The sequence below is a fragment of the Peromyscus eremicus genome, chromosome 11 (assembly GCF_949786415.1).
Source record: "Peromyscus eremicus chromosome 11, PerEre_H2_v1, whole genome shotgun sequence".
Classification (NCBI taxonomy): Eukaryota; Metazoa; Chordata; class Mammalia; order Rodentia; family Cricetidae; genus Peromyscus; species Peromyscus eremicus.
Window position 1 is genome coordinate 70,005,222 of NC_081427.1, and position 13,679 is coordinate 70,018,900.

At 41.5% G+C, this 13,679-nt stretch overlaps 1 protein-coding gene across 1 annotated transcript in view; it reads left to right on the forward strand.

Annotated features, from left to right (window-relative positions):
- Positions 1 to 13,679, forward strand: part of Adgrv1 (adhesion G protein-coupled receptor V1) — a 474,255-nt gene that overhangs the window by 413,521 nt on the left and 47,055 nt on the right. The window contains exon 88 of the mRNA XM_059276309.1: positions 9,993 to 10,150. Within this exon, the coding sequence (XP_059132292.1) occupies positions 9,993 to 10,150 (158 nt within the window). The remainder of the gene's footprint in view (positions 1 to 9,992; positions 10,151 to 13,679) is intronic.

Sequence of the window (13,679 nt, forward strand, 5' to 3'; positions counted from 1 at the left end):
ACTCTGGGTTGTTTGCTCCTCAAACATACACATCAGTGAGTGACACACAGTGACTCTCTTGGAAGTTCAGATCCACATACACTTCTTTCTCAGTTTTACAGGCACTCTAAATAAAGTATTTACAAGTGGATCTTACAGTGTATTTGATAAAAATGACTCCAAAACCTACAAACTTTTGATTAGAAAAAGGAAATAACATTTTTGCTAATGTGTCGCATGGATCTGTTTCTTCTAAGCCGTCCTTAATGAGTTCATTGAAATCCCAGGTTTAAAGTCAGAGAACAAAAACCAGACCAGTAGAAAATGGATTTAAAAATGTTGAACTCTAAAAGTCTTTGCATTTGTAACATTAGCCTGAGATTGGAAACTACTAGACCATGCCCATGCACAGTGTACTTACCTCACACAAAGCTGGGTGAATGTCATGTGTAGAGGCTTGTGATCCACAGAGACTTCCTGAGAAATTAGATGAGGTGGAGAGGAGCATGTGATGGATAGATGGATGGATGGATGGATGGATGGATGAATGGATGGATGGATGGAAGGTAAATAATAGAGATAGTTAGACATTTTTAACATTAATGTCCTATTTCCACAGCCTTCTCTGTAAATCATTTTCACAAAGTTATGAAGACCTACCATTTTGCCATCATCAGGTTCAAGAAAGTACTATGGGTATTCAGGAGCTTGGTAAGAAGAGGTAACAGCAGGGCACCATTGAATGCTCTAGGACAATGACATTATCCAGTGCCAAATTGTTTTGTTTTATGAGAGAACATAGAGCATTAGTACATGCAAAAAAATAAATAAATAAGAAGTCAGCTTGACCCTTTCCCTGATGAAATTCTCAAGGGGCCTGATTCACTGGAATCTACCTGGGGCAATGTTGGCAAGCTCTGTCCAATGGATTTGCGCAATGTCATCCCATTTAGGGTCAGTTTGCTCAAATCTGAGTGCCTTGGGAAGCCTTTTAGAGCATCATGGTTTTCAGAGTGCTTTTTATTAACTACTTTTAACCTGTTAATGCTTCAAGTCTGTCACCCATCTGTGGAACTATCTGCACTTACGTTTTACTTTGTACTGAGACTGATGTGGGCAATTCTGTTACATACATCCATATCTTTCTTTCTTTGATTTTCCAAATACTGCAAACATGAGTACATGTTACACATGTAAAAATGAGTTCGGGTCTTGCCCTTTGGACTAATGGCTTGTTTCTGGGATGGCCATTAATGTAGTTAGCAACAGTAGCCACAGAACAAAAGCAGGCAGGGTGCTAATGTGCCTCTGTATCTTCAAGATTGTTGTATTTCATTTGCTTACTTATATTTAATGTTGTTTTGAGTGAGAGTTTCACTATAGTCTGAGCAAACCTCACACTCACAGGCCTTCTTCCTAAGACTTCCAACTGCTGGAAATAAAGGCACATGCACCCCCTCTCCTTCTAGGAAGAGCAATATCTTTTAAAGAAACATTGTATGAGCTTGGTATGGAGGCTGTTGTCTAAATCCTTGTATAGAGGTTGGAGCAGGGGTTTGCTGTAAGTTCAAGAGAGGTCTGAGCTACAGAGTGAGACCCTCTCTCAAAAACCAACAACAAAATTGTGTAATCTCCCACCGAGCCCCCTCGTGATGTGTGGACCCCATGGCCTCAAGTTCCTGAATCCTGTGGAGCTGCATCTGCCACACTGTGCGTCTGTGACTCCTGACAGTTGGTCTTTTGCTCTAAAATTATCTGACTCCTTGTCGGGTGACCCTAAAACCTGGAAAAACAAGTGCCGTCCTGGAGATCCAAATCACCTTGTTGGAGCCAACTGTGTTTCTGTCCTGATTGAACACTTTTAGTTCTTAGAGTGTAGGAACCGGACTAAGCAATGTGAAAACATGGACTAAACTTACTAAATCTAAATGGAACCATGAGACTGAGTATTATATTTTCTTAGAATTTATACTGCAATTATTAGTATTAAGCATTTGTTGGAACTGATGAAGGTTAGTGAGCATGCCCCTGAACCATGGTCAGAAACATGCTACAAGCTACATGTCATTGAGTGAAGAACTGTCTGGTGTCGACTGGCAGACTCTTTCCTGTTCTTTTCATTGTCTCTTCAATCCTCACGCCTCTACCCAGCTACCCGGCTGACTGTCGGCAGGCTCCGACATTCTCCCTCTTTCCCTCTTTATTGCTTACTCACTGGATATGTTTTAAGGATTGTCATTGTATTACATATAAAATCCCACCAAAGTGAGTTAAATTGTGGAAAGAGGGGAGTAGTTAGAGAATTGTAACTTAGGCATTCATATGATGTTCTAAAAAAGGAAAAAAATCTAACATCCTGGAGTTGACCCCTGGGATCAGGGCTGCCTTCTGTCTCTCAAATGCGTTCCTCAGTTCTGGGTTATTACAAGCATCTGTACTCCCTCCACTTGCATTATCTCCCCCGATTTTCTTTTCCCAAGATTTTTCTGTATATCAGTTGTATATTTAATCCAATACAATCATGTTCATTATTTTACAGTAGCTTTAGTGTTTACCAATCATGTGCAGTTTTTCCAAGAGCCAAAGTTTGATTGGCTCAGCCTGTTTTTATAGTAGAGTCCAATGACGTCTCCAAGGCAAGGTAGACGAATGGCCGTCTTTGGGTCAGGTATTTGTTTCAGAGCTGACCATCAGTGCATGGGCGTGTAGAGAGAGGCATGAAGCAGAGAGATCACTCTTCCCAGAAACGATGAGCTGTGTAGGGAAGGGTGAGTGTGTCTATTGTACTCACACACGGGGAGAAACACCCTTCGGAAGCTGTGAAGCTGTGAAGCTGTGGGAAAGATGAGTGCTGCCTTCTTGTGTATGCGCCAGGCCCCAGCACCACTTCGCCTCAAAGCCCGCCACTCTGCGTCTTTCATATGCTCGCCAGTTTAACGGGAGCTTTCCTCTTCCTTCAGTCAGAATGCTCAGCCTGCAGTTTTCAGCCTTTTTGGTCTCTGCTTCTCTTCCTGCTGCTTTTCTTCTTGGTTCTTGAGGCTGTTGGAAGTACCGTGAGCTCTGGGACCCCCAGACTTACACAGTCCCTTGACTGCTATGTCAAAAGGAGGAAATGATTAATTTATTGACTGGAATTGACTACTTCATGTCCCAAGAGCGTACTAGCAAAATGCTCCTCAAGCTTTTATTTTACATCTACATCCACATCGATCTCTATGTGTATGAAAAGAGAGAGGAGACGTACCTGGGGACCCTGGGGAAAACTGGAGCTAACGCAGAGCTCTGTGGGGGCCAAGTATTGGCATGTTTCACGAGTTTCCAGTTGGTGCTGATACTGCTGGTGGAAGAGACTAGGTTCAGAAGCACTGAGCATCTGCTGTGCTCATGGTCCCTTGATGGACCATACATTAGCCAGCTTTATAGGCCCCTCCTTTGCCAGCAATATAACTAGCATGTAGTTGACACTGACGTATTGGTTGGACTTTTTTTTTACTTTGATTCTTTGTGGATTTCACATCATACATTCCGATCCCACTTATCTCCTCATCTCCTCAAGCCCTCCCTCTCCCCTTGTAACCAACACCCCAGCCCCTGAAACAAAACCAAATTTAAAAGAAAAACCAAGCAAAAGGAAGAAGAATCTTGTCATGGAAGCTGTACTGTGGCTCACTGAGTCACACAGTTTACCCTTTAGTCCATTCATCTTTACTTGCAAGTTCATTACCATGAGTCATTGGTCTGGCTCAAGGCCTCTGTTTTCTGCTACACCATTAATAATGGGCTCTCACTGGGGCTCCTTTTGGATATCCTGCTGTCCTGTGTCATGGAGATTCTGATGTTTTAGATTCGTAGGTTCATCACCTTCACATGCTCCAACAGTTTATAGATTCAGTGGATGTTGGGGTAGACCAAGTCATAGCCTTGGTTCTGGGCCTGGGTGGGAGCTGAGTTGGACTTTTATTGGGCTGAACAGATAAGAAATAAAGACTTCTCTCCACATGTTTTAAGTGATCGGCTTTCAAAGCATGCTAAGACACAAGCAAGGTTCTAACTGTACAAAGCTCTCTGCAAAATGTAAAAAAAATAAAATAAAAAATAAACGGCTCATGTCCTTAAATGGGAATAGTAAGTATATTTATCACTGTCTTTATTGTGGCTTGTAACTAGCTTTGAAATTTCACAAGTAATAAATAGTGAGCCTGTTAATGCTACAGACAAGTTGACCTTGTAGAAGGTCGGTGGCATTTCCCTAATATATGCAGTACAGCCCATGAGATGATCATGATGCTGTTTTGTGTCTGATTCGTGGATGCAGTGTCCTGCCTGTCTGTAGCAATGACGACTATCAGTGGTAGAGGCTGACTAACGTTTTAACCAGTCTCAGGTGTGCAACTACTTCAGGTTAGGAAGCTCCATTCTACTTCATTCCCTCTACCCTCTGAAGCCCATCCCTTATCCCAATGATCAACTTCACTGTGTAAGGCTCATGGGAACATGAATCCTAAGATGGTTTTACTTTAAAAGTCAAACTTTCTGCAAGCTGTGGGAATGTACACATGCAATTGCAGCACCGGGAGGCCTGCGCAGGAGGATCACACGCTCGAAAACAGCTTGGGACACAGTGAGTTACAAACCAGTGTGGTCCACAGAGTGAGACTCTGTCTCAAAGAAAGCCCAAAGGTGAGGCACCGCTCAGGAAGCAGAGGCAGATAGATCTCAGTGAGTTCGAGGCCAGGCTGGTCTGCATGCTGAGTTCCAGGCCAGTCGAAGCTTCATAGAGAGGTCCTATCTCAAACAAAACAAAACAAAACAAAACAAAACAAAACAAAACCAGCCGTGGTGGTGCACGCCTTTAGTTCCAGCACTCAGGAGGCAGAGGCAGGCAGATCTCTATGAATTTGAGGCCAGCCTGGTCTACAGAGTGAGTTCCAGGAAAGGCTCCAAAGGTACACAGAGAAACCCTGTCTCAAAAAAACAAAAACAAACAAACGAACAAACCACCCCAAATAAATAAAGCTTAAACATTAAGTAAAATCCATTTTAGAATTAAGGTGATTGTGAAAATTACTGTATGCTTTACAACAGAAAGCCAGAGCAATATGTCCCCATACTTTACAGCTACTGAAATCTAAACTACTGTTTCCCCTAACTCTGAGCTTTCATCAATTTATTTCTTTTTCAAGGGTTGGGTACAGGATGAAATAATAGGTGATATGTTATAGTGTTTCTATCATTTCTCATTTTCTCCAGTCATTTCTGATGGTCTGGGAAATGGGTACATCCACATTAAGATATGCATTCCTACATACATAAATCCACAGGTAAATAAATGTATGCAAAATAAGAGCATCATCTTTGGGAAGAAAATAAGTTGGCCATAAAAGCAGAGAAATGTTGAGAACATAAGTATTGACTTTAATTTTATTTACAAATGATATGCCACTACATGGTAGATAATGTCTTTATTCTGCGACTGATAAAGCCAGCGATATTTTCTATACAAAGTAGAAAAGTTTTCAATAAAGATAATGATTTATCCTTATTGAAATATTGACTATCCTTCTTCTGGATTGATTATACCTTCTGTGAATTTATAGAATAAATGGACAGGTCATCTCCATTACTTTCTAAATAGAGTGTTGCTTCATATGAGTTTACATGTTCGGGAGGAAAAGTTGGTGGAGACAAGTTGGCCTCTTGCTGTGGACACCGTCTCTGAAGACGAGCTGAGAGAGCTACCCAAGGAAAGCCACACATGAGCCTGCAAGCATCACTGACATGCAGTGGAGCACCTAAGAAGACTTTGGAGACAAACACTTATTGCTCTTACACCTCCTACAACCTGTTTCATTACCTATGTAGCCCAGCTGTGACCCAGATGTCAGCCAGCTGGATGTCTTCAAGATCCCCAGGCAGCCGGGGTCAGCTTGTTCTTAAAATATAATTTAAGTGAACTCAAACCACAATCTTAAGTACAGTGAGTTCCCTGTGTTCTTCCAGTGGGTCAGTGATGCTGAGCAGTATGTCTCTTCTAGGTGCTTCTGAACCCCCCTGCCTCAGTTGATTTCGTAGGGAATGGAAGTAAAAGACCCCATGCCACACACATGTATTTTTGTAAGAATTGAGTTAGGTGCCACGGGTGAAAACATTTCAGAAAGCAAAAAGAGCTGCTGAAATAGCAAAACAGTAAAGTGACTGTAAAAACCTAAAACCTAGAAATGTCCAGCGCTCTTAGAGGAAGGGCCACCAGAATCCTTTGAAGCTGGTGAGCTGGGAATTCCAAAAGCACGCTTTGCTAGCCCTTTTTAAGGAAGGACACGTACATGGCCTTCATCTAATTCCCCGGGTTCTGCCAGATCTGTTAACACAGTAGTTTCCAGCGTGTTAATCAGCTGCCCTGGTGTGCACATGGCTCTCAGTCTCCCTAACCTCTCACATCCCGCTCTCTCCAGAAGAAGCTGATCCCAGCTTAGTTCAGACAGTGTTCTGCCGTGACACTCACACATGTTCTATTGTCCCACGTCATTTTCACATGACCAAACACTCAAAACTACCAGATCTGGTGCTTATTCTGTTAGAGTGGAAGCAATTCTGATTGGTGAGACTGGTTTTTGAAAGGGTGGGATAAAGTTCATTTATCTTTGGCCCTTTAAAAATATATGTTATAAATTTTCTTATAGCCCAGCAAAAACCCCATTCATAGAATATTGCACAGAAAATTAGAATAATGCTTATTTTTAAAAAGTTAAGTGAGACTTTAAAACAAGAAATTAAGACTGAGTTATAATCTGGGATGGACAATGACCTGGCCTGCCCAACCTCTTCCCACAGGCTGAGTGACATGAGTGCCAGGTCCTGTCTGTCACCTACCATGCTACTGTTTTATACCCTGCTTCATCTGCAAATGTTTGTGTGTCAGAAGTACTGCTGGATCCCCTAATCCACACACATACATAATTAAAAATAAAAATAGATCTTTAAAATTAATAACAGAGTTTAAACTAAGCTAACATTGTTAAGGACCTTACTCAAATGAACATGAGCCACTAAGAGGATGTAATAAACAAGACACGTTTTAAGATATGTTTCCAAACTCTGCATTTGCAAAAGAATGTCAGAATGATGAATTTCCTTCTTCTAGAATTTAATTTGGATGACACAGACCCAAAATCCTCTGTACCTTGCTTTATGCACTCAGATCTATTTCATCTAGGTCAAAGACCAATGATGAAGTAAAACAAGCAAATGCTAAAGGTTTGATGTTGAACACTTTTCTGGAGTAGAAACAGTGGTTTTGTTTTCTTTTGATTTTTTTTTTAATGTGGGCTTTCAACACTTTCAGTTGAAGGACAGATCACAGATGTAGAATTCAGATACTGATGAAGGACACCATATACATGGGTTCCACTGCCTTACTTTTTACTTGAAAAATGTTGTCACAGTTGAATTTAGGAATAAGTATTGAATCTATGGTGGTTTGAGTTAGGCGTATTTCATACAGAATGCCATGGCAATGGTAGATGGGGAATGTGGTCCAACACCCACACTCCCCTGCAGTAGCCAACAGATATGCTTAGCTCTCTATCTGCAGAATTCCATACGAATTTTTTTGGTCCTTAAAAACAGACCTCTAGATAACAATGAACTTCTTGTTTCATTGGTCCACAGGAAAAGTGGACCTCCAGAAGGTCAGAGGTAACTGGGCATGTCTATAGCACTTCTCAGGAGGAGAAAAGACTTCACCAAGTGTCACTGCTCTGAGACATCTCCTTTGCTGGTCTTCTTCCTCATGTGACTTTGCTGTGGTGGTTCATTCAGCTAAAGGGTCAAAACAGGACACAATCCTAAAGCTTTCCCTTTCTGTTTCTCAGAATCGCATCACACATGACCTGTCATGGGTGGTAGGTTCCTGACAGTGCCCACACTTGTCACCCACTCAGTCAGTGTGGGCCTAGAATTTTGTGGAGGAGTTCTTCGGTCCTCTGACATCTGATTGGCAGCTCTTCCTGCTGTCCACTCTACTGTGGTCTGCAGTATTTCAAGACCATGCCCTGTGCACATGTCCAGTGCGACACTACCCACCTCCCTTCAACAAAAACAGGTGCTTGCCTCACTTGAGTAAGACTCTTAACAATGGAGCTTAGCGTAAACTCTGTTATTACTTATTTTAAACATTTATTTTTACTTTTAATTATGTATGTGTATGTGTGCCCATATCATGTGGTGGGTATTTCAGTTTGCTTTCTATTGCTGTGACAAAATACTGTGAGTCAAAGCAATTTGGGGAGGAAAGGGTTAATTTCCCCTTATAGGTTATATCCTTTATGAATGGAAGTCAGGAGAGAAACTCAAGTCAGGAACCTAGATGCAGGAATTGGAGCAGAGACCATGGAAGAATGAGCTCACTGACTTGCTCCCAGGGCTTGCTCAGCATCTTCCTTCCACGATCCAAGACCACCTTCTGAGGGGTGGTACAACGCTCATTAGTCATTAATCAAGAAAATGCCCTACATATTTGCCTACAAACAGTCTGATGGAGGCCTTTTCTCATTTGAGGTTTTCTTCTCAGATAACTCTAGCTTGTGTCAAGTTGAGCAAAAAAGAAGAAAAAAGAGTGTAGGTGTGTAAAGACATCAGAAGAGGACAATGTACCCTCTGGAGCTAGTGTTACAGGTGGTTTTGGCAGTAAGCAGCCCAGTGAGGATGCTGGGAACCAAACTTGGGTCATCTGTTAGCAAAGGACATTCTTCCAACTGCTCAACCATCTCCCCAGCCTCTTCATTTCAACTTCTAATAGAGACATTTTTCCTCCAGTTGCAAGAATGGGTGTTCAGCCAACTATCCCGATTTTGTAGTTTGAGATTTCCTTCTAAACATGTTTTTCCTTGACTTTTCTTCAAAGTTCACTATGGTTACAATATAACATAGGCTTTCAAATATTATGCATTAAAAAACAAAGAGGGTGGTAAAAATAAAAGAGACATACTCGTAATGTCTGAAGAAATTTTCCTCCAAGATGAAAGGTTTTCATTTCACAGGAAAGTGCATCATAACAGAAGCACTAAGAAAGGACAAAACTGTCAAAAAACAACATAGTGTCTGTGGCAGGGCAGAGCAGCCTCAGATTTGTGGTAGGCAGTGTGAGTGTGAACTTGTGGAAGCCAGTGGCCGTCCTGAGTGTTGTTCCTCAAGACCATCTTCTCTTTTGAGACACGGTCTCCTGTTGGCTTGCAGCTTGCCAATGAGGCCAGGCTGGCCGGCCAACCAGGCCTAAGGAGCTGCCTGTGTCCTCTCCAGGGCTGGGATTATAAGCACATACCCCCATACCTAGCCTTTATGTGTGTTCTGAGGATCACAGATAGGTCTCCATCCTTTCACAGAAAGCACTTTTCCAGGTACCTGAACCATCTCTCCACCTCCAGCCCTCATATCCCAGCGTGTGCCTCAGGGGCTATTTAGCAAGATGGAGCTAGTGAAAGCAAGATAAATGTTGTTTCTTAAGTCTAGAAACATGACTTAAGAAAATTTCTCTAGGTGTGTAGCAAACTAATTCAGCTAATTTTCGTAACTGACTTCTACTATGGATTTTTTATTGTAATTTTGATTTTAAAGATAAATGAAGGTATAGAAAGGTAAATTATTCCCAAAAATCTATTTAAAATGTAGTGTTAGACTTCAATACCACTCGAATTCTGAAGTCCAGATACACTGACTCTATGCCATCCCCCACACACTTTAACATGACATATGTGCACATTGAATCTCTGAAGTATATCAGACGCAAATGTCAGATTCATTTGGCAGACTTGTTTGGAAACTCACCACAGAACCTCCTTGGTGAGGCGTAGGTAGACCTGTGCCTTCTCTATGACAGCTCTAATCTGTTCAGATATAATGTACTTTTGCCAACGTCTACATTCAAAGAGCTAGTGCGAGGCAGTGAGGGGATGAGCTACGAACATGCGCCTTGGTCTTGTGCTTGTCTGAGTTAATGTTTGCCTCCTTCCTTCCAGATGCTTCATTCCAAACATCTATGCTGCTCTGTTCACGGCTGCTCTTGTTCCTCTGATGTGCCTCGTGGTGGTGTTCGTGGTGTTCATTCACGCCTATCAGCTGAAGCCACAGTGGAAAGGTTATGATGATGTCTTCAGAGGACGCACAAACGCAGCAGGTTAGAAAAGAACTATTTTTGCATTTTAGAAATGGGAATTCCTCAAGGGGGGAAAATTCCATGGAGGTTTTTGTGTCCTGGGTTTTTTGTTTGGTTTTGTTTTTAAAGGAAAGAGAAGGATGAGATTAAGTTCAGCTTTCAGCACTGAACCCTTGGGTTAAACTAAGCTCTCTGGTGTCTACTGCTTGGTCCTTCCTGGCAGCTCTCCTTCTCAGGGCCTGTGGGGTTTATTGCTGTTTCCAGTTTCCCTTAAGGTGTCACGGTCCAGGCCAGTGAGTCACTGGCTTCGGGAACCGCTTCCCAGGCTTTCCCCAACTTAGGCAATAACAACCTGCATTCAACCTGTGAAGTCATTTCACTTCCTGCCCATTCTGAGACTTCAGAATCAAGCAAACCTTTGTGGTGCTCAGGAGCATTGGGTTTTGCATGCAGCTTTCTGATTCAAGCTGACAGATGCTTTAAAACGTGTGTAATCAGACAGCCTCATAAGTGGCTACACATGTCTGCTTGCTTAAGAGGACAAATCTTTCCAGCTTGAGCTGGCTTTCACTGTGGCTCAGTTTTTTCCCTTTGAATCATGCTCAGGTTTTTATGATCAGCTTCTCTTTTCATTGTCCTTAAAATAGAGTTTCCTAGGAATTTCCTTGACTAGGAACAGTAACAGCACACCTACAGACAGAAATGGTTACTTAAACACTGTGTGGGTACCCAAGAGACTGGGGGAAGACTTATGAACTGGAAAGGGGCACCTCTTAGAACAGTGATTGTCTTCTAAGCTTCTGCAAATCTAACCTCAAATGGGTGGCCATCTTGGGGTAATTAATCACAATTTAAATGCTTGTCAGAATTTAAGCAGGATACCATACATGAAGTCCCTGAAATCGTGTCTAATACATCATCAAGGGTTCAGTAGATATTTTCACTCAAAGATGTGAGTGTGATAGGAGAAAGCTTTCTAGCCCCTATAAACTGGATCAGGGTGCAAACACATTGTTTATGAACTGCTAAGAAGGGCACTCTTGTGAGTTTTATTCAGAAGAACTACAGGGTCTGGCATCTTATCTCCTCTTCTCCCATCTCTCATCTGCCATGATAATGTGCAGAGAGAAGTGTTTGTAATCGTGAGCAGCCTTAAATTTATCAATACAAAAGTAATATTTACTATAGAAGTCCTACTTTTTCTTAGTTCCTGGAATGTTTTCATTCAACTTGTGATTCGTTGTAATAAAATAGCCATTATGTTTTAGAGGAGAAGAGGTTTTTGTTGTTGTTGTTTTGGTTTGTTTTTTAATCAACTGTCTTTTGTTTAGTCACAATGTAAAAGTGCCAGTGTTGTTATGTGTAGTGGCACAGGCCCTTAATCCCAGCACTCAGATCGCTTTGAGTTCAAGGGCCATCTGCTCTACATAGTGAGTTTCAAGCTAGCCAGGCCTATGCAGGGATCCTGTCTCAAAGGGAAAAAAAAGTGCCAGTGTATTAGTCTATCCATTTTAGCCATGGTAATAGTATCAAGACCTAACAGAGCCAGGTAATCCTTTAAAGACTTGTCTCCCTATATGTCTCAGATTTGTTCCATCACCAAGACAATGCTCTGGTTATCAGAACATAGATCCCTCACACACTGAACATGATGGTAGGTGTACCATCACAGTTGTATCTCAGCTACAGAACCCGCTTTACAAGGAGATACTAACAGAAGGATAGCTTCATTTATCCTTTCTAAAGCAAAATATTCATGGCGTTTCTGGTTCCCTTCTTTTTGTGTGTTTTTTTTTTTTTTGTGTGTGTGTGTGTGTGTGTGTGTGTGTGTGTGTGTGTGTTTGTTTGTTTTGAGGCAGGGTTTCTCTGTGTAATAGCTCTGGATATCCTCGAACTTGCTCTGTAGACCAGAGAGATCAAACTCAAACTCCGAGATCCACCTGCCTCTGCCTCCCAAATGCTGAGATTACAGGCCTGTGCCACCACCTCCAGGCTCCTGATTCCCCTCTTCATCTCCTGATTCCCCTCTTCTACTGATAATCTAGTCTGAGTAGTTAGTGCCTCATGTCTGGGCTTGTTACATCTTTCTGATCAGTTTCTCTTTATCTAGTCTCTTTTTTTTTTTTCTCCATTTCAATAACTCAGATGCCTGTACTTCAAAACTGAAGCAAATATCTTCACTCTCCAGCTTTGAGGCTGAGTTTTCTCAGGGCCCAATAGTCCAGTTTCTGTTGTCTACAAGAGTCCCCATAACCCACTGCTCACCCAGAATTAGAACTATTTGTCCTATATCCTGACCATATCAATCTACTTACCTTTTCCTAAAATTGTTAGATACAGCTCTCTATGCCCTGTAAGGAACTCTGTTAAATGAGATGGGGACTTCTGAATGTATGAGATAAAGAGGTAAATATGGTTTATCACACTCCCAGAATCTTCACTAACTCCTAAATAACCCTAATCCAGTTTAAAACGATGTAAACACAAGTTGATTTCTCTCAGTCTCACTCTTAGAGAAATCCTGAAGTCCTTCAGCATCACACTTTATCTGTGAAACTCTGGATCACCTCTTTGCAGCATCACTGCAAATGGGAATCACTCCTTCCCTGTGCCTTGATTTGTGTAGTAACTACAAATGTCCTCATTTGTGTAGTTACTACAACCCTTGTCATAGAATGGGTCTGTGGCTTGTTGAGCTTTGTGTGGTTAACTACATAAATCATTCCTTGAGAACAAGGAATATTCAAGACTCATTTATGTATCCCTGGTATCTTTCAGAGTACTCATTGGATAGTAAGAACATGGTTGATATTCTTAAATAATTGAATAAATGAATTAAGGTACTATAAATCCTATAATGGTAGTCGTGGGTACCCTATGAAATATGTCACAAGAACAGGTACTGCTCTGTCATCAAAAGTGGAATTAAAATGATCTGTCTTGTTGATCTGTTTGTCCATTCCATTAAAAACATTGTGTAATTTGTACTCTTTTTTCCCCGTCCTTTCCTTCTGTGGGTCTCAGAACTATGTTTGAATTTACTCTTTAATAGTGCATTTGAAACCCACTGTTACTCCACTTAATGTGCCCCATATACTGCAAATCCAAAGAAACAAGTCTTTCCTACTCTAATCAGGAACACGTAATACTTTACTTGAATCTTCTTGTTAAAATTGGATTGTGCTGACCTTTAAAATATCCAATTAAAGTGGCACTGTAAATTAGTATTTTATCTTTCTACCCTACTCACTATAGATAGTAGCTAAGAATAGCATATTAACAAAAGAATATTAAAAATAAGATGAATATATCTTTGTGAGTCAGAAACAGAGCAGAAGCATAAAATGGTGTTCTGAGCCCCAAACCCTAATATTTCCTGAGATCAAAAAGATGTGGATGCAAACTCTCACCTGCTCTGGTGGTAAAATGGAGCCTGTAAGATTCGAACCCACTGTGGAAAAATACGGACAATGGATCCCACATGACAGAAGCTCGGGAGAGCTGCTTAGGAGCTTCAGATTTGACTTAGAGCAGTGTGTCAACCCAAGAA